Genomic DNA, 18,877 nt, shown 5'->3' on the forward strand with positions numbered 1-18,877 from the left:
GGCCGCCCGCCGGGGGCCGAGGGGCAGGCGGGGCGCGGGTGCGCTGGTCCCGGAGCGCCCCGACGGGCGCCCGGGCGGGTCAGGGGGAGGTGTGACGGGCCTTCCGCCCCGGCGGCTCCTTCGGGCGCTGCGCGCTGGGTGCTAAAGTCCAACGCGTGGAAACAACCTGGGAAACTTAGAAGAAGAAGCGAAGAAGGCAGGAAAAAGCCCCCGGACCTTCCTCCCGGAGCGTGCGCTTGGCCTGGGGCGTCGCGAAAGCCGCCGCTGCCCCGCCGGCCGCGGCTGCCACGTTCGCAGGGGGTGCCCGCGGCGGCCGGGCCGGGCCGCGGCCTTTGGCCTGACAGCTCGGGGGCACGAATCACCCGAGGCCGGGCAGCCCCCGGCAGCGCGCCCCGCCGCCGCTGCTGGCCCGGCTGCGTATGTCCTGTACTGCCTGTACAGCCCGGCGAGACATAGAAGGAGGCTCGCCTAGCCCGACAGGAAGCAGGTGGGAAAGTTTCACCTTGAGCTAGTTCTTGTAAGCCAGAGCCGCTAGCCTAGTCAGAGCTTCTGGGAAACGAGTTGAGCTCTTCGCTGAGTTCTACCTCGCATATTTTTTATAGCCTGTGATAGTAACAGGCTCAGGTTGGTAGCTGAAGATGTCACTAAAACTTCATGGCCAGAGCGCTGAACTGGAACTGTTACTAATAAATTGCTGCACAGACAGATTTGGTGAGATATCAGAAGTTTTCCAGGGAAGTTTTAAAAAGCGATTTTCCACTTGGTATCGGCATGACGGCTGTGGAGGCAGAAGTGAAAGAATCCGTGAGAAGAGGCTAAAAACTTGTTACAAGAAATAAAAAACCAGGAAAAAAGTAATGAGTAATAAAAAGCAAAAGCAATATAGCGCTGAAAAAGCACAGGGTTAAAGGATACCACAAAAGCAGGTTTGGTTGTTGAAATGTCTTAATTTACAGGATGAAAGGGACAATTAGTTGAAGAGTGATACTTAAAAAAATTCACCGAGTAGGTGGGTGACTTACAGATTCTTCTTTACAGTGTGATAGCTAAGTACTATTTAAATACTGTTTGGCACTTACACAGTGGAAAATTCACGGGTACACTGGGAAGTAGTGGTAAAATTCACTGCATAACATCATTGAATATTTTCCTTCTTGTTCAGCCAAACCTATTAGTAAGTCATAACAGAAAAACACAGTAGGAATGTGATCAACAGTGCATTACTATGAAATACAAAATACTACTCAGCAGATTCCTTATTTAAGCAGCAAAATAATAGCCTTGTGGGTCTGGGACAGCCAAGGTCCATTTCAGCCTGATTAGCAAAAGTTCTGTGCTGTGGAGCCATCTTTATTGGGGCATGGAAATAGTTTTAGGGCATTTTTTCATGGTTCGCTTAAACCTACTGCTGCTTGTCAGAAGTGTTCTTATACTGACAGAGGTGTTAGATTAGTAGGGTGATCCATGTACTTTTTAAATGGTATACTATGCTTTATCAACTTTAATTTTTCTCTTTAATCACAAACTATGCCAGAACTGAAAATGAAACTTATCACAACTGAAAATGAAAGTGGGGTCCCTATATAATTTTTAAAATTATACTCCTAATCTGTTGTGTGCTGTCTTTGGTGGGATACTCATTCTAAAACTCTCTCCTCAAAGGAGTTCCAGTTAACTTAGCAGTACTGCAGTTGCACCCACAGACTGGTTGAAATGTAAACCTCTCCTGCTGTGTATCATATATGATACAGAGTTTAAAATAAAGTGCTTAGTTAATGAAGATTATTATTAATTATATTTTATGGTGTCTGTTGTGTGTGTTACTGTGTTTGCAGATAGGCATGAAGACAAGATTCTTTACCCAGTAAGTCTGCAAATTAATTAGGGGCTGATGCAATCAGTATATGTTAAATATGAGTAAGAATTCTTAGAATTCTTGCTAGAATTGGACTTAGAACTCTCACTTTTTCTGTCCTCATTTTATAAAGACTTGGGAAGATCTCTTTTTCCCCAGAAGTTAAGACTCGATAAAGAGCAGGAAAATGCACTGAATGTGGCTTCTACAAAAGAGGTGGTTTAACATATGAGCAGCAGTTGTGTCACTTTTCTGAAAGCATTTCTCAGAATGGGATTACCCTTTTAAAAATGACCTTCCTGTGAAAATGATACTGAATCATAGCCATATGTTTGTTCTTATGCAGGCAATGATGTTTTTACTATTCGCCATGACAAACAGAACAAATGCATACAAGTTAAAAACTCACTGATAGTCATAGATGACTGCAGGGACACAAGTGAAGCTCTGTGGAAATGGGTATCCCAGAATCGCCTCTTTCACTTGGGGTCCAAGCAGTGCCTGGGACTGGATATATTCACCAAATCAGTGTCTCGCCTGAAAATGGTTGATTGTAACTCAGAATTGATGCTGTGGTGGCGATGTGCTGATGCTTCCATCATTGGTGCATCTCAGTATAAAGTGACTATCAAGAATAACTATGTGACTGCAAGCATAAATGCAACAGACCAGTGGAAAAGCAACAATTCCTCCAGTGACATATGTCGGTATCCCTACCATGGTAAGTAAGTTTGCACTTTGGAGATTTTTTTTTTTTTATTTGTTAAGGGCTTTTTGAGTATGTCTGTGTGAATAAGTTCTTAAAATTAGTTACATGAAAAGATTGATCGGTAAAGAAATAGAATCTTGGATTATAGAGAGAAATTTTAAAGGTTTTTAATAAAAAATACCAGCACAACTGCAGAAGTTGTGTTATTGAGTGGCTTTCTTAGCAGGTTTAAATCCTCCCTGCCCCATATTTCAGTGCAAACCTATTTAATTATTAAATAACAACAACCTTCTATCAGAACTGACACTGTTCTCCTCACCATGATGGGAATTTTCCTGTTAGCAGGGTTTGAAGATGTTTTCTTTTCTGGTAGGCTATACAGTCAAATTCAGAGCATGCTGCCAGCTCACAGCCTGCTGGACTGTGAACTTTGGTATGGTAGTCTGTGCACTTGCCACAGGAACCAGTCTTGTCTGAAATCTCATGCTTGCTGGAAGAAGTGATGACAATGCATATTTACCTTTTCCCACTTCTGTATGTGTTGATTGTTAAGAGTCCTCCTTCTATAGGACTCTGCAAGGCACCTGGATTTTGATAGGACAATGAAAACAGCTTCTGCTGTTTCTCAGAAGAAAAAGTACAGAAAAATATTTCTCAATGTATTTTTTTTTCCAGTTCTGGCATTGCTGTATATTATCTGTAATAAGATATGGTATTATAAGACCACAAGTGTGATTTGCATGCATTTAGTTTAACTATGTCTGTACAAGCAGTAATGCTGATTTGCTGTACTTTCCATGTCAAAGCAAGGCAGATGTATTTACTTCTTTATTTTACTTCTTTTTTTTTTTTCTTTTTTCTGCAGAAGTTTATACCAAAGATGGCAACTCTTATGGTAAACCCTGTGAGTTCCCCTTTCTGTATAACAAAGTGTGGCATCATGACTGCATTCAGGATGAAATGCACACGGGTGGGAAATGGTGCGCCACTTCTGAAGATTATTCTCGCGATGGAAAATGGGGAGTCTGCTTACAGCCAGGCATGTTGGGTTTCTAAATAGACATCCTAAAAGCATTCTGTCACTTCTCTGATGTACAGCTCCACCTTCACGTGGCTGTTAAGCTGTGTAAAAGCTTTTTATTGCAGTGTTGGTTTACACTGCAAGTATTTGTGATTACCAATATAAAAATCAATAGATCTCAGTTTTATATTCAAAACCTTTTCTTTTGAAACTTTCATAATGTTTCTGTAGAGTTGTAGTTACAAGTATCTTCTTCTTCCTTTAAACAGAGGATGGTTGTCATGATAGCTGGGAACATGATCCAGGGTCTGAAAATTGCTACCAGTTTAATACACAGTCTGCTCTTTCTTGGAAGGAAGCTTATATTTCATGTCAAAGGCAAGGAGGAGATTTACTTAGCATCCAAAATGCATCTGAGTTAAGTTACATACAAGGTAGGTGTAATTATTCACATATGAATATTGGGAAATCTTTATAAAGTAGAGGCAGCACTTTAGTTTCTCTCCTAAATCTCTGGGTCAAAAGTTGATTGTACTTTAAGTATTTTAGCTTTCATTTGTGTAGCAAAACTAAGGTGCTAGTCTCATTTTAGGGAGTTATTTAAATTTATCTGTATGATTTCTTTATAGCAGTTAGATGTTGTCCATATTGTTAATGAGGAATGTCCCCAAAATCTTAAATGCAGACCAGGGTGGCAGTTGGTGTTTTAGCAGCATGTTACTTTCTTGTTATGAAATTGTCCTCCCTGATGTTCAGTCTTGACCTGGAGAAATTATCCAAATGCCTTTGGGACTGTAAAACCAAAGGAGAAACATCTGAAGACGTTGTGAGGGAAGGTTTGCGTGGATTAATTCCCCCTCAGTTCAAGAAAGTTTGCATGTTTAATTATAGTAGCAATCTTTCTGTTCTGGAATGCATGCCATTTCAGAATGCATTTTTACTTTAAAGGAGATCAATAAAGGATGAACATTTTATACTTATTGTTTTCTTTTTTAAAAAATGTTTCTAGGCAAGGATGACATTGCAGAGATTTTCTGGATTGGCTTAAATCAACTGGATGTTTCTGGTGGTTGGCAGTGGTCAGATCACAAACCTTTGAATTTTCTCAACTGGCATCCAGGTACTGATATTTCTGGTGGTGTTGATAATATTCTCAACAGTAACTAGTATTAGGTTTTTTTTTCTATCTCATTCCATTTTCAGCAGCATCTTTACCTCCTAGCCAGTGAATCTTTCTGTTCTCATTTTATATTTACAGTTGATTAGATCTCTAAAAAGATAAAACATAAATAGTATTTTTGAAGTCCATTTTAGTAAAGTATCCACAGCTTTCCTAGCTGCTAAATTCGCCTCCCACTGACAGAATGACACTGATTTCCCTCAAATATTCTGATTGTTTGTGTTCGCACAAGGACTGATGTTACTTAGAAGTTTAAGTTGTGTTTTTAAACTTAAAGGTTGCCTAAATTTGTTTCAAGGTGAAGATGAAAGAAGTATAAACCTTTGAAAAACCTATCTTAATTACTGCTAAGATGATAGTAAGATTAGTGACACTATTTGGAATTTTCAGGATGAATTTGTAATGTTCTCACAAATATTTTGTGAATCTATGTGTATATGAGAATTCCAGAGCAATAGTCATCAGGAATGCTGAAACTAACGTTGTTCTGTCATTCAAGCTGAATTTGAGTTTTTTTAAGTGGACTTCTCCTTTTTCCTTTAGTTTCTAGCATAGTCCTGCAACTGGAATTCTGTGAAAAGTTGAGAAGTGGTTTCTGTTACTTTTTTGACAGCTTTGCTAAGAAATTTCTGGATTTTCCAAATGTGCTCTGTCTTTTGGAAACATTAAGAACTTTGCTGCTTGTAGTATTGACTGCACCCTCTTCTGGAGCTGTGACCACTCTGTAGGACTGTAATGCAGAGCTAGAGCCCAGACTATCCTGAGATACAGCGGCATAATTTAGTCTGCAGTCATGGCAGACATATTCATGTCTACCCATCTTGTGAAATTACCTACTGGTGCCTTACAGGAATTTTGATATGTGCAAGTTGAGCCCATTACTTTTCCTTTTACTTTACCCCTCTGAAAAGACCCTGTTCCTGTCCCACTGTTCTCTTTCATGGAGAACTGAGATTTAGCCTGAGCCTTTTTACTGTGAGCCTGAACGAACCCAGTACAGGGTATGAGGTGCTCTGTGTAGGGCACAATGTGGGTTTGCATTGAGGCTCAAAGAAAAACAGAGTCAAAAAGTTCCATTAGAAAGGTGCTCCAAGGGAAGCTGAAGACTGCAAAAAAGAGCTATTCTCTGTGCTGTTTTAAATCTGGGGCCTTGTCTAAGGTTTCTGTTTCGGTAGAGGTTATGGTTAGCATTGAGAGAAAGTGCAGTACTGTCTTTGGAGTAAGGGTGGAATGGGACTGCCAAAGGAAGCTGAGGGCTGCAAAAATGGCTCTCCCCTGAGATATTTCTAGTCTGGGAAAGTGCTCAGCCAAGGGTTTCTTGTATTGTAAATAGAACATTCCTCCTGGTTCTATGATTAAACATTGGAAAAGAAGTCAAGATTCCTTGATTCTGAAACTTTGTCTCTTAGAAAAAAACATTCTGTGGGACCTGTGCTGGGACAGCTGCCCTCAGCTGATACAAATTATGTTCTTCAAATACAAGGTGCTGTACTATCCAAAGAGTGCTATTTTTGTATTGAAAACCAGTAGTAAAAGGAAGCTGTCACTGCCTTACTGTTTGATAACTTGTGCTGTTATATTTTTATTTGTTCCTGTCTATAGATATGGAGAGTTTATCCCCACTGGATGGGACAAGTTGTGTGGTGATGAATGCTGCTTCAGGTCAGTGGCAGAGTTACCACTGTGGGACTCAGCTTCCATATGCTTGCAAGAAGTCACTCAATAAAGTTTCAAGCATTCCAGGTAGGACAGTTTGCATTTTTGAGTTCTGTATGTTAATACAAGTATAATGTTGACTTATGGAGTCTTTCTTTTCCCTCCCAAGCCTTTTCAGGCATCTCTGCCAAAACATTTTCACAACAGCTTTGGGTTTTTTAGCAGAGCAGAAGCAAACTCTGTTTCTTCAGTGTCAAGATGATGCATCACAAATGGTTTTCATTATTTGCAGCTTTCTCATTCACACATAAAGCATTTTGCAGTGGTCTTGCCCTTTTCATCACATTTTCCTCCATGGCTTGTGCCTTCTTTCATGTATTACTGGAAGTCTGGAACTGGCAGTTGCATCTCAAACCTTTCCACCTTTGCTTTAAGCCTGTTTCTCTTGCTCTTGGTGTGTATTGACATAAAATGAGGCTTACCTGGATCTTGGATCAAACTCTGTTGAATTAAAATAGAAGTAGTCAAATAACCTTACTGTCCTCTGAAACCAGGCCAAGCACTGCAAATCAGAACGCAGGGGTTGGTAGTTTGCTCAGTGTGTAATCTTTACTGGACCCATAACAGCTCTTATAAGTGAATAACTCCTTTATCCCAACCTACACACACACACAGAGGCCTTCAGTGTTTACAGTGTTCAACCATAACTGCTTCCATGCTCTTGGCCATTTATCTACACCTGAATGTCCAGCCCTTCCTATGTCCATGACCTCTTCTTCTATGTGTGCTTTGACCTTACCCAGTTCCCAGAGCTCCAGTTTGTAGGGCTCTTCTGCAAAAACTTTTACTTAAAGATAATTGTCCTTGAATGACAGGGAGAACTACAGGATAAGGGATGTGGAGAGTGTCTGGCTAAGGCATGTTCTCTCCAGCTCCCCCTGGGGAGGTGTGTGCATTTGAAGAAATGGTAATCAGTTTAAATTTAACTGAAGTGGTTCAAATTTTGCAGTGATGCTCTGAGAGCTAGTTATCAGTTAACAATTCTTGTCTGTTCTCTGGCTCCTCAGTGGGGTATGTAGAATTATTACCAGTGTTTATATAGTCCTTTATTCATTAAAAAACAAAATTCCTGTGGTTGGAGTGTTTTATAGTGTGTTTTGAACCAGAGGGGCTATTAGTATATACCTTTTCAGCACCCATTAAAACTAGTTAGAATTCTTGAATATCTTGAGAGGAAAAAAATCTTTAAAATTAAGCATTTTTTGAGTTGCAATGAATCAACTAGATGTCTTCAGCTGCTTTTAAAATCCTGCTTACAATTTCTTTTGAGCCTTTCACTTACACTAAGACAAGCTTAATGTAATGCAGTCCTGCTTTTTACTTTCACTCACACTAACTTCTTTCTCCTTGCACCTGCTTCATGGCCCCAAAATATTATGAGTTCTCCTAATGCTGCATTGAAGTCTATTTGTTTGACTAAGCTGTGACCCTTTCTTACATGAGCCCTGAAGAGATGTGAACACATTCTGATTGCTGCCTTCTGGCTATTTTCAAGGTGCTGCTGACTTTAAAGCCAACATGTTGCACTAGGCAATGTGAAACCAAAGCCTCTAATTCTATTTCTCTTCATTTTTAGAGTTTTGGAGACACTTGGATACTCGCTGTGATCCAGGCTGGCTCCCCCACGATGGCTTTTGCTACATGCCTGTAAACAAGCAGGCACCTTGGAGTACAGCAGATGAGTTGTGCAAAGCAAATAAGAGTAACCTCATCAGTGTTCACTCATTAGCAGATGTTGAACTGGTTGTTACAAAGCTTCATAATGGTGAGTTGGGGTAGTTGTAAAAGTCAAGCACCAAATGCTGCACACCATGAATTACAAACTGCTTTCCATGTTCTAGCATAGGGTTGTTATAACCTCCAGCTTTCAAGTGTGGGTGTTAATGCTGAGCTTGTACTCAAGCTAGTGTTGAATGTTGCTGTGCAGATCCAGGCCTTCTGTGTTAGGACTTGTTCTGGTTCAGTCTATTAACTTATTTATTTACTGGGCTAACCTACTTCTAGTTTTTTAATACTTTATGTTTAATTTGCTGGTTCAAAGAGAATAATAGATAGTTGGGTCAATATTTTGACTGGTAGTGTTTGATGCTATGTCTTTGCCTACGCTCTAAATTTGGTTGAGGGTTTTTTTGCTTGTGTGTTTGATATTTCTGCTTGTTTGTGGTTGGTTTTTTTCCCTGTTTGTTCCTTCTCTGTGAAACTTACTCATTGTCATGAATATAAGGTAAGAAACAAGATAACAAACATACATTATGGTTGTGTCAAATACCTTTTCTCACTGTAAGATAAATAAAAACACTATACTGCTGCACAGTATTTTTCACTGCTGTGCAGTATGATAAAAAAATTGAATTTAGCTGATAACACATTGCTTTCCTATTAGTTTGAATAGTATATTGAAACAACAGTCTTGTCCTAATTTTAAATTACAGATGCTGAAGAGGAAATGTGGATGGGTCTCAAGAATGACGATGTGCCAACCTTGTTCAAATGGTCAGATGGCTCACCTGTGGTTTTCACCTACTGGGATCAGAATGAACCAAAAGTTCCCTTTAACAGCACTCCTAACTGCGTGTCATATTCAGGCAAGGTAGGAATACAGTGTTGAGTTTGCTTGTTGGTTTGTATTTTTTCATCATAGTATAGGCAACACTGAAAGTCATGGAGGAGAATAAAGCAGATAATAAAGCTCTTCTTATTTCTGGAATAATCTTTAAAATATATTTTTCTACAAGCAAATTTTGGAAAATTATTTAGCTAGAACTTTACAGCTGTGTACTGTAACAAATGGAAGAAATGACTCTTAGCTCTGAAACGACCACATTGTTGGCCAGACAGTTGGCCTTGTCACTCTGTATTTTGAGTTACTGTATTCTTGCATGTCTCTGGCAGAAAGGTAGGAAGGAAGGGAAATCTGGGTTCAGTCATTTTCCAGAGCAGTTTGAGTCAACCAGTCTGAGGATGGAATGTTCTAAAAAGAGTGTTGGTGAAGAAAGGAGGCCACTAAGAGTGGGAAGCAGGCTGTATCCCATCCTGCAGATTCATGAGAAAAGTGGAGCACGCATTTGCCTGCTGTGTCATCAGCCTGGCACTGGAGCTTGTGTTCAGCTCCTCTGAGCTGTCTGTGAGCTACTGCCACGTTAAGCTGAGCACACCTCCTGCACCCATTCCCTTCCTGATCTAAGAGAATTGGCACCACCCTGGCCTTTTCTTTCCTGTTTGGATGTGATCCAGAATCCTCCCATCTCCATGTGTGTCAGCTTTCTCTCTCCCTTCCAAACGTGTTCCTGTGCATATAATCTGTGGCATCCCACCCAATGGCTATACCAGAGGCTTTTTGGCTTTCACACCAATGGAAACAGCCCCTGTAAACGTAGAAATGGAAAGATGGTTAGAATTTCAAATACTCTTTTCCTTTCATTCTCACAGCTGGGACAATGGAGGGTCAAATCCTGTGAAGAAAAGTTGAAATACGTTTGCAAGAAAAAAGGAGAGATTTTGAATGAAACAAAATCAGATGAAAGTTGTTCATTGGAAGAGGTAATAGGAAGCCTCTGTTTCTTACATTGTCATTTTTCTCAGAAACCTGCTTGAAATCACTTATTTCTTCTACTTCCATTTCTTTCTTGTCTGTTCAGTAAAGTGTGTGAAACATGTTATCTGAAAAAGGACATTTATACATCATAAACCAAATTTCATATTTTCCTAAGCAGGCTTGGGATGTATTATCAGTCTATTGATGAAAGTATTATGAGCTTGGACCCAGGAAAGGTTATGGTTTTTTAATTTATTTATTCAAAAGAAGTTAATTTTATTAGAAACATTATTGATAGCACCATTTGTTTTGTTGTTTTTGCTCAAATTATGTTTTAAAATTTGGGATAAGTTCTTTGCAACATAAAGATATGCAGAGATTGTTAACTGGGATTAGGCTTGTTACACTTCATTTGCTCTCATTTTTGTTCTATGACTTGAATAAGGGTGGGGGCTTTTTGGTTTTTTGGTTGGCTTTTATTGCAGTGTGACATCTTACAGCTTAAATAAAGTATTTGTCTTTTGAGCTAGCCTGTGATGGTATTGCTAGCTACTTCAGAGTTATTTGGTTCAGTTCTGTGTGGCATATTGCTTGCAACAGGAAAGATATTTACTCCTTATCTTTTTTTCTATGTGAGCTTTTAACTCTGTCTTTTCAGAGACTTCCAGCATGTAGGGTTACAGCTTTCTGTGCTGTTCAGACACCAGTGGCATTGCTAGGCTAGAAAAGAGTTAACACATTACTGTTTCTTGAAACTTCAGTGTAAATATGGGGAGAAATGTTGGAATGATAGAGAAATTTTGTAAGTTCACACATTTGCAGTATCAAGTATTTTTCTCAGAAGTAAAGGAACACTGGTGTATGCCTTCCTAGTATTCTTGTGTTTGAATCCTGGCCTTGGTGGAACAGCATGAAAACTCCTATTGTTTTGGATTGGACTGGGCTGTTGCCCTTGTGTTTCTCTCTGTAAATGCACATAGTGGTCAGAAGACTCTGCCCAGGCAAGCTAAAACAGTGGTGTATTTTATTCCTGTTGCTGCATTATTTTTTAGAACTGTGATTGTGAGAGTTGATGATAGTGGACCTTGTGTGTGACACAGTGCATTTCTTTCTTGTATATGCTGTGCCAGCTTGTGGGCACCAGCCACTGTTGGCAATGATTTATTTTCCCCTGTAGGTAATGCCTAAATTAGGTTGTTTTGTATAAATGTGTTTTTTGTTTCGCTAACCAGGGATGGGAGAAACATGGAAACTACTGCTACAGGATTGATAAAATGGAAGTTTCATTTGGAGCCCAGTGCAATCTCACAGTGATGAACAGGTAAAGCACATTTGTAATTTATGAGCAGGTTTTAACATCACAATCCTGGAGCTAAAATCAGAGATTAAAACTGCTGTATCATAACTAAGGGTTTATAACCAAAAAGTAGAGAGGGAATTGCTTTTGCCAAGAACTAGAAAGCTGTGTTTTCCACAGTGTGACAATGGTAAAACTACAATGTGAAATCCTTCTTGGAAGTATGAGAATTCCCAGCTTGCTGACCCCAGGCTGAATATGGGACTGCCTGGATGACTGCTTGAACTGACTCATGTAATATTCCTGGTTTTTAAATTTTCTCAAAGTTTGGTGTCTTTCAAATATTGACTTTGATTAATCTGTGGATTTTCAGATTTGAGCAAGAATTTATTAACAGTCTAATTAGAAAACACACCAAAGTTGAAGAAAAGTACTTCTGGACCGGTTTGCAGGATATTAGCCAGTCAGGAATATATTCCTGGGGTACAGTGAATGGGGAAACACCTGAAGCTGTGACATACACTAACTGGAATTCCATGCAACCAGGTAAACTTGAAAACTAAAAAACTCGTAAATATGCTGTGCTTTTACATTGAGCAAGCACTGGAGTACCATGTTACAGATCTCCAAGCATGTGATAAAGTAGTAATTCACAATTATGTCAGGGTTTTTTTGAAAACCAGCCAATGGTTTTAAATGTGGTTTTGGTGGCTTTAATTTCAGAGTTTTCAGGAGGATGTGTGGCCATGTCCAGTGGAAATTCTCTTGGAAAGTGGGAAACTAAGGACTGTAAAACCACTAAAGCATTTTCTGTCTGCAAAAAATATATTGGGAAGCCCAAGGAGCCAGAAGTGCTCCCAAAGCCAACAGATCCCTGTCCCCCTGGGTGGCACAATGGATCCGGCCTTGCCTGCTACAAGGTAAAATGTTTTTCCTGTTTGATGTTAATTGCTCATTACTGTCTTGGAGGAAGTGAATGATCAGCCAGTTTGTGGGCACAGATGCTCTGGAGGGCATTTTAAAGGTGCTCTTCACCAGGAGAGGGAATTGGTGTTGATTCAGGTTGACTGCCTGCAGATACTGTCGTGCATCATCATCTGCCATTTCTGGAAGGTGCATTGTGCCTGTTTCTGTGGGCACCTGAGTGGGGTGCCCTGTGCTGCTGCCTCAGGAGACTGATGTTGTCAGGGTGCTGTGCCTGTGTCTTCCCTGCTGCCCTTGGGCATGCACAGACACCTGGATAGGGAAGGAAAGCTCTTTGCATCACCTTCCCTTGCCCTTTTCCTTTCAGTACCCTAGGAGTATAGATAGGAGAGGTAGGATTTCCTCTGGTTTGAATATGGATACATAAAAACATTCAGCCTCAGTTGTATTTTACTGTTTCAAAGTAAATAGTGGAAGCAAGCAGCTGTGCTGTGTAGCTGGAATGGCTTAAACAAATTTGTACTTAGAAATGCAGGTTTTTCCCCTCCTATTAAAAATTAAATCAAGTTAAAACTGACCCTGTTAATTGGATTATTTATTCATTATTTTTGGACTCAGTGTCTGCAATGAACTCTTTCTTGTAAACAGCTCATGTAGCAAAGTGGGGAAACCCAGTTTGAATAACAAGGGTGTGGGCAAGCATCCTGAAGGGATAGGTCTGTGCTGCTGTGCAGCATAGCTGTCCTGTAGCTGATGGACTTGACAGATGGCCCTGGCCTGGATTCTTCACAACTGCTGTTGACCAAATGCAGCATGTCTGTGCAGAGAGATCCAGCTGATGGGAATTGTCTTGGACTGAAACCAAGGGGATCAAGTGGACATGTTAGCTGAGGTGTATGAGCCAGACTTACACCTCAGATGCATACAGGTAGCCAAGGGTGTGCCAAAGAACTTTCTTCACATGCAGCACTTAAATGACACAGTTGTCATAGTTTCTGTGAACATTAGGCTTTGTAGTTCATCTTAAATTTGAAAGAACAACATCCCTTAAAATTTGACTTGCAGTTATGGAATGAGCTGGCTGGTAGTTTCTAAAATCTTCCTGGTAAAGAAAAATAGAGAAAGTCTGTCATGTGGAATATGTGTGTTTGAAACAAATTTTTGTCAGCTAAACTTCAGAGTCTGGCTGTTGTCAAACAAACTGGAAGAAAAATTGTTAAAAAGTCAAGTTCTTTCCCTATGTAAATACCAGTTATTAAATCTCAGGTGGCTATATTTTAGTAGAACAGGAAGGTTTTAAAAATACTGCCTCGTGTATCATTTTCTGCTCTGACATTTGGTTGTTGTGAAGTTCTTTCATAGTGAAAGAGTGCTGCGAACCAGGACCTGGGAAGAGGCAGAAAGGTTCTGTGAAGCCCTTGGAGGCCATCTGCCTAGTTTTAGCCACTCAGAAGAAATCAAGGCACTTCATTCTATCCTGAGAAAAATGATCAGGTAACAAACTAGCCATGTTCTAAAATTCTGGTTCTGCAGTGTGTCACAGACGCTGCTGTTGATGCCAAATGGCAAATATGAGATAGTGTGTGATAAATGTGTTTCCCACGGAAAAGCTAGATGTGGCATTTGAACTGCCTTGCTGGAAAATGTCAATGGAGTACAGTTTAGGCAAATATTTCACATTGCTAGAGGCAGCACAGGAAGAGAAATTTATGTAATGGAAGATGCTCAAAGCAAATCTAAGTATGTTGTTATAATACATTTTTCCTTCTCTGTGTTGAATTTTGGCACAGCTAGATGGTAAATGTACCTATTCTTTACTGGTACATTCTTTAGAGATGAGTGATTATTTCAGTTTTTCAGATACATCTCATTTTTATTCATGAAATGCTTCCTGACTAAACTGGGTGCTAACTTTTGAAAATGTGAATAATGTAGTGTCCAGCAATCTGGTTGGCACAGATCCTATTTGGCATAGCTGCATTAACACTGTATGGGCATTAGATGGGTATGCTGAGTGTTCTGGTATCAACAGATTAAATGCTAAATAATTTATGAGTTTAAAGCTTTATTTTTAATCAAATGAACTGTCACTGCAAAGCTTTATTAGGCATTGGTGTGATGTCAGATCCTTGTGTAATATGTTTTTTTGATTGACAGTCTGTTTTTTCCGAACTTTTGCCTGCTTAAACTCAAATGCTGCCAGTTATGTGATGTAAATTTTTTCATCAACAAACTAAATCAGGATTATTGCAAAGCTGCCAGCATAAAACACTGTGATTAAATTTTTAAACCTGATGACTGAAGAAGTTGAGAAACCAGTGAACTTTTTTTAGAAGTGCACAAGTCATGAAAATTACTCAGTGTTTATGCTAATAAGAGACAAAACCAAACTTGTATGCTCTATATATAGATAGTTAGCTTGTGTAAAAGCCACTTGTGATTCCTTTGCTAAACTGGCTGAATACACAGTAAAAAACAGTGCACAAATTATTTCTAGCTGTAGACCTTACAAGATGATTTTGTGATTTTCAATTTTATTTTAGTGCACTTAATCTACTATGAAATGTGAACAGACAAATAACATATTATTTTCTTACAAGTAAGTACTTGGAATTGCTTTTCAACTTGCAGACTAAGGTATTAATTATATTTTCTGTTAGGAGTTTAGAGGTCGAGACTTCTGTCTTTCCAAGAAGTCAGTTTACACACAGTTCTCCTGCATTTCCCACAGTTCAGAAATTTTGAGCTTAGTCAGAAAGAGTATAAGTCACAGTATTTCAATATTATTCCAGCAGAACTTAAAATGAGGGGCAATGTATTGAGCCTGGTAGAAATTGATTTGCAGTCGGTGTTGCAGCAACTGCTCATATCAGATACAACTGAAAATACAGTATTTTCCTCTGGGCTTACCCTTTTTGCAGCACTTCAGAACATTCTGAACTGAAATACTACATAGTTGATATTGCCTGAGATAGTTTAAATAATGTTTGTTTACATAACATGATGAATTGTTGAAGATAGTTATGCTTTTAAATTACTCAGAGGTGTTGATTACATAAAATAGTTTGGAGGTCATATGTCAAGGGCAGTTAATCTAAAAGTCAAGCTCATTTGAAATGGGAAATAGGAAACCATGTGAACTATTTCACCAAGAACAAGTACTTTAGCTAACTGGGAGAAATCATGCTAAGGTGATATTAGATGTGATTAGCTGCTGGAGTGTGCTGGCATGCAGTTTGTTCGTATTCTCTGTATTTACTCAGAGGCTGCAGTCTCAGATTACTGCATTCATTTCAGCTTGGGGAAGGAGCCACACCTCGACTCTCTTGGTTTCGGGTTTTTTCCCCTTGCACAGTTCTCTGGTGACTCACTGAGATTTGTTTGTTTTTAAATGTTAGCAAGAGTCATTCTGGTTCACCAGGAAAAGGGCAGCTTGCCTAGTCCATTTTGTTCTTTACTCAGATTCCACCTTAGAGTCAAACAGGAGCCAGAATTGCTCCAGTCAAATCAGGCTATTGCCATTGGAAAGGAAAATAAAATTAGCCTGCCAGCCTTCCCCTGTCTGGAAGAACTAGGAGATAACCTCTTTTGGCTTTAAGGGACGTGATGCAGGCAGAACAGATCCGCTTCAGTTACTTCCATTCTTTCTGGACTGTGTTTGTGAGCGTTCTGCATCTTATAGCTGGCAGCAGTGCTGGGCTCAGGAGGGGAAAGAGCTTGGACTGGTTAGAGGTAACATTTCAGCGAGGACGCCTTACTGGAAAAAAATCCAGGTTGCCTTTTATATGAACAGCTCTGCTGCTGGAATTGTTTTGAATCTAGAAAGCCTCACAAACACTTGAGTTTGAAAGAAAAAATCACCTTAACGGAATGGCCAAAACAGCAATAAAGCTGACATGCAAGTTAGAGTAATTACATTAATACAGCTTCTCTTTTCTTCCACTGAAGTGCAGGTAATTGGCAGGATGTGATGTAGCTAGTGTATCCCTGTTGCAGCAGGGATAAGAGGGTGGCCAGATGGGCTTCATGCAGAGTTTTGAGTCAGCACTGCCTAAGATTAAATAGTGCCTTAAATTGCACCATTAAGGAGTTGGCCCAGATGTGTACCTTATCTCTTCTTAAGAACTAGGTTGGCCTACAAGCCTCTAAAACTTCCCTTAGGCTCTTAATCTTGTGTTGGAGCTGTCATAAAGGACAGAGAAAATAATTTTCTATTTTGGCAATTAGAATATGATTAGAAAAAATTACAGGTTCATAGTCCCTTCACAATCTAAAGTGTATTTATTCTCTCCTGTGGTACATTGACTTTTATGAATATTTAGCTCTGTGTAAAATTAAAAACACCAGTATTCCACAGGGATTGCTAGAGATTTATGATCTTTCAGTGTCAATCAGTGTGGAGTCCATTGTGAAGCAAAATTGCATGTATGCTTTAGTTTAAAACTCAGGATACTTTCGGTTTTTAGAGACAGTTCTAGGAGTGTGGCTCAAAGAATACTGTGTCACTGATAAATCCATTTTGGTATCCGTCCATAGGATGAATTTTAAGTACTTTGCAATGAGGAGACATACTTGAAGCATAAGAAAATTCCTTGCTGCAAGCTCACTTGCAGTAGAGAGTCTCAATTCATCTTTGTCTTAATTAGTTGGTGGAATTCTTTCTTGTGATGAGATGACACAATAATTTCAGAGGGTTATCAGAAGGTTTTACTGAAGCTTAAAAGTACTGTCAGGTGTCATGTAGCAGTTACTAAATTACTCATGGTCATGTCTGAACAATTCCAAAAGAAGCAACAGAGGTACATTAATGTGTAAGGGCCCAGTCAGTTGAAAACATTGCTCTGTTTGCAGGCTAGTAATTGTAAATTGGGTGATAAGCTGGGGAAATTCTTGACCTGGCCCTCTTCTTGTTTTTAATTTATTTATTTATTATATAATAGCCAAATACAAATTGAAAGAGTTTGAAAAATTGCTGTAGAACCTCAGGTAATTACTGCAAATCGTTTTGAAATTAATGTCTCATACTTCCTTTTTAGTAGATATTCCTGTGTGGTGATCAGCTGCTGAAACTGCACTAAGTCTATAGGTGGCAACTAGGAGGGGATGTCTGCTTCTTAATTGCAAGAGCAGCCACAGAAAAATAAAGTCCTAAAGGCAAATAGCTTTTAGGTTATATATAGCTGCTTGACAGCTGTGAATATTTGGCTTACAGCTTTCCCTCTGCAGCGATATGAGGCATTTAGGCTCTTTAAAGGCTCCTTAGTTGTATCATTGAAAGACTAAAGATTGGTGGTAGTGTGATCACTCTTATGTGTTTTTATCATACTGATCAATGTCAGAAAACTATTACTGGAGTTGAGAACAAAGAACAAAACAATTAGATTTGTTGATGGCTGATACTTTTCTTCTTGAAGGAAACTTTACCAAGTAAAGTACTGTTGCCCTTCTTGGATTTCACATACCCTGGGTTAAGTCGTTTCTTGGTGCTGCACAGTCAGTATTTTCAGACTGTTCAGTCTTTGTAGTGATACATGTGGAAAGCTAGTGGCAAAGCTTGATTCTGAGTCCATCCCTCCAGATAATAAAGTAATTTTCATAAATCTTCTGAGCTCTGGCTTCAAATCACTGAACTTGTCAGCACTATTTTCTGGGGAGCCTTTTCCAAACTCTGACCTCTGCTGGTAAGATGTCCAGTTTTGAGCTTAAATTTTTTTTTTTTTGAGTTGTGGTTCCCTCAGATATGATGTTCTTTTTGCTCAAATCACTCCTCTTCTTGCAGGTTTAGGCTCCTAAAATATTATAGGTAATAATTGTATCTTTTCCCTGTCTTTCTTTGGGATCATTGATGAAGTGGTGATGCAGCCCACAAAGGAATTACCTGATTTTGTTTGTTTTCTTCTGTACAGAAGAGGTCCTAGCCCTTGTATTTATTTTCTTTTTCAACTGCTACAACTTGCAGCAGTAAAACCTTGGTTTTTCTGCTTGGTCCTAAATCATGCCATGCCATAGGTCAGTCTTCCTATTAAATGAGCTGTACCATATGCTTGGCATAAGATTATATCTTGTTTATTTACAGCAATGACAGATGGGTCTGGATTGGAATGAATAAGAGAAGTCCTGATTCTTTGGGAACCTGGCAATGGAGTGATAACAAACCTGTAAGTTAACTGACCAGGAAATGTCATATACTGACTTGTTTCGGCTAGGACTGAATTGAAAGTAAATTGATAAATATTTTAATTAAAATATGTCAGGTCTTTCAACAGATTAGTAATTCAGAAGAAGACTATGCACTTAAGAGCTGCCATCCAAGCAGATTTCTAATTAAAAGTATATCTTTAACAACGTTAATCTGATTTCCATCTCCATTATATTAAAATTATTTCACAGAAATATAGTAGTAAACATCCAAGAGCTGGTGGAGAGAACAAGGTGTTCATGGTACAACAGAAGGGAGGGTTTATCAGCTCATTTCCTTGTTATGACAGACTTTTCCAAAAATAACTTCCTCATTCTAATTATTTTATTTTTCTGAAATTGTGAGTTCTTCCCTCTCCCCCCAAAAAAACAGACATGGAGACACAAAACAGAAGGACTAGCTGCCATTCAACGCTTATTTTAATAGTAATAAACATATTGG

The 18,877-nt window shown here is 39.3% G+C and overlaps 1 protein-coding gene across 1 annotated transcript in view; it reads left to right on the plus strand.

The window, feature by feature from the left end:
- The window catches only part of LY75 (lymphocyte antigen 75), a 43,647-nt gene that overhangs the window by 640 nt on the left and 24,130 nt on the right, over nucleotides 1-18,877 (plus strand). Inside the window, exons 2-14 of the mRNA XM_015634005.2 lie at nucleotides 2,202-2,576; nucleotides 3,430-3,603; nucleotides 3,855-4,019; nucleotides 4,595-4,705; nucleotides 6,368-6,508; nucleotides 8,058-8,246; nucleotides 8,914-9,071; nucleotides 9,911-10,021; nucleotides 11,249-11,337; nucleotides 11,687-11,859; nucleotides 12,037-12,233; nucleotides 13,589-13,731; nucleotides 18,314-18,395. Coding sequence (XP_015489491.1) covers nucleotides 2,202-2,576; nucleotides 3,430-3,603; nucleotides 3,855-4,019; nucleotides 4,595-4,705; nucleotides 6,368-6,508; nucleotides 8,058-8,246; nucleotides 8,914-9,071; nucleotides 9,911-10,021; nucleotides 11,249-11,337; nucleotides 11,687-11,859; nucleotides 12,037-12,233; nucleotides 13,589-13,731; nucleotides 18,314-18,395 — 2,108 coding nt within the window. The remainder of the gene's footprint in view (nucleotides 1-2,201; nucleotides 2,577-3,429; nucleotides 3,604-3,854; nucleotides 4,020-4,594; nucleotides 4,706-6,367; nucleotides 6,509-8,057; nucleotides 8,247-8,913; nucleotides 9,072-9,910; nucleotides 10,022-11,248; nucleotides 11,338-11,686; nucleotides 11,860-12,036; nucleotides 12,234-13,588; nucleotides 13,732-18,313; nucleotides 18,396-18,877) is intronic.

Source organism: Parus major, chromosome 7 (genome assembly GCF_001522545.3).
Source record: "Parus major isolate Abel chromosome 7, Parus_major1.1, whole genome shotgun sequence".
Lineage (NCBI taxonomy): Eukaryota > Metazoa > Chordata > Aves > Passeriformes > Paridae > Parus > Parus major.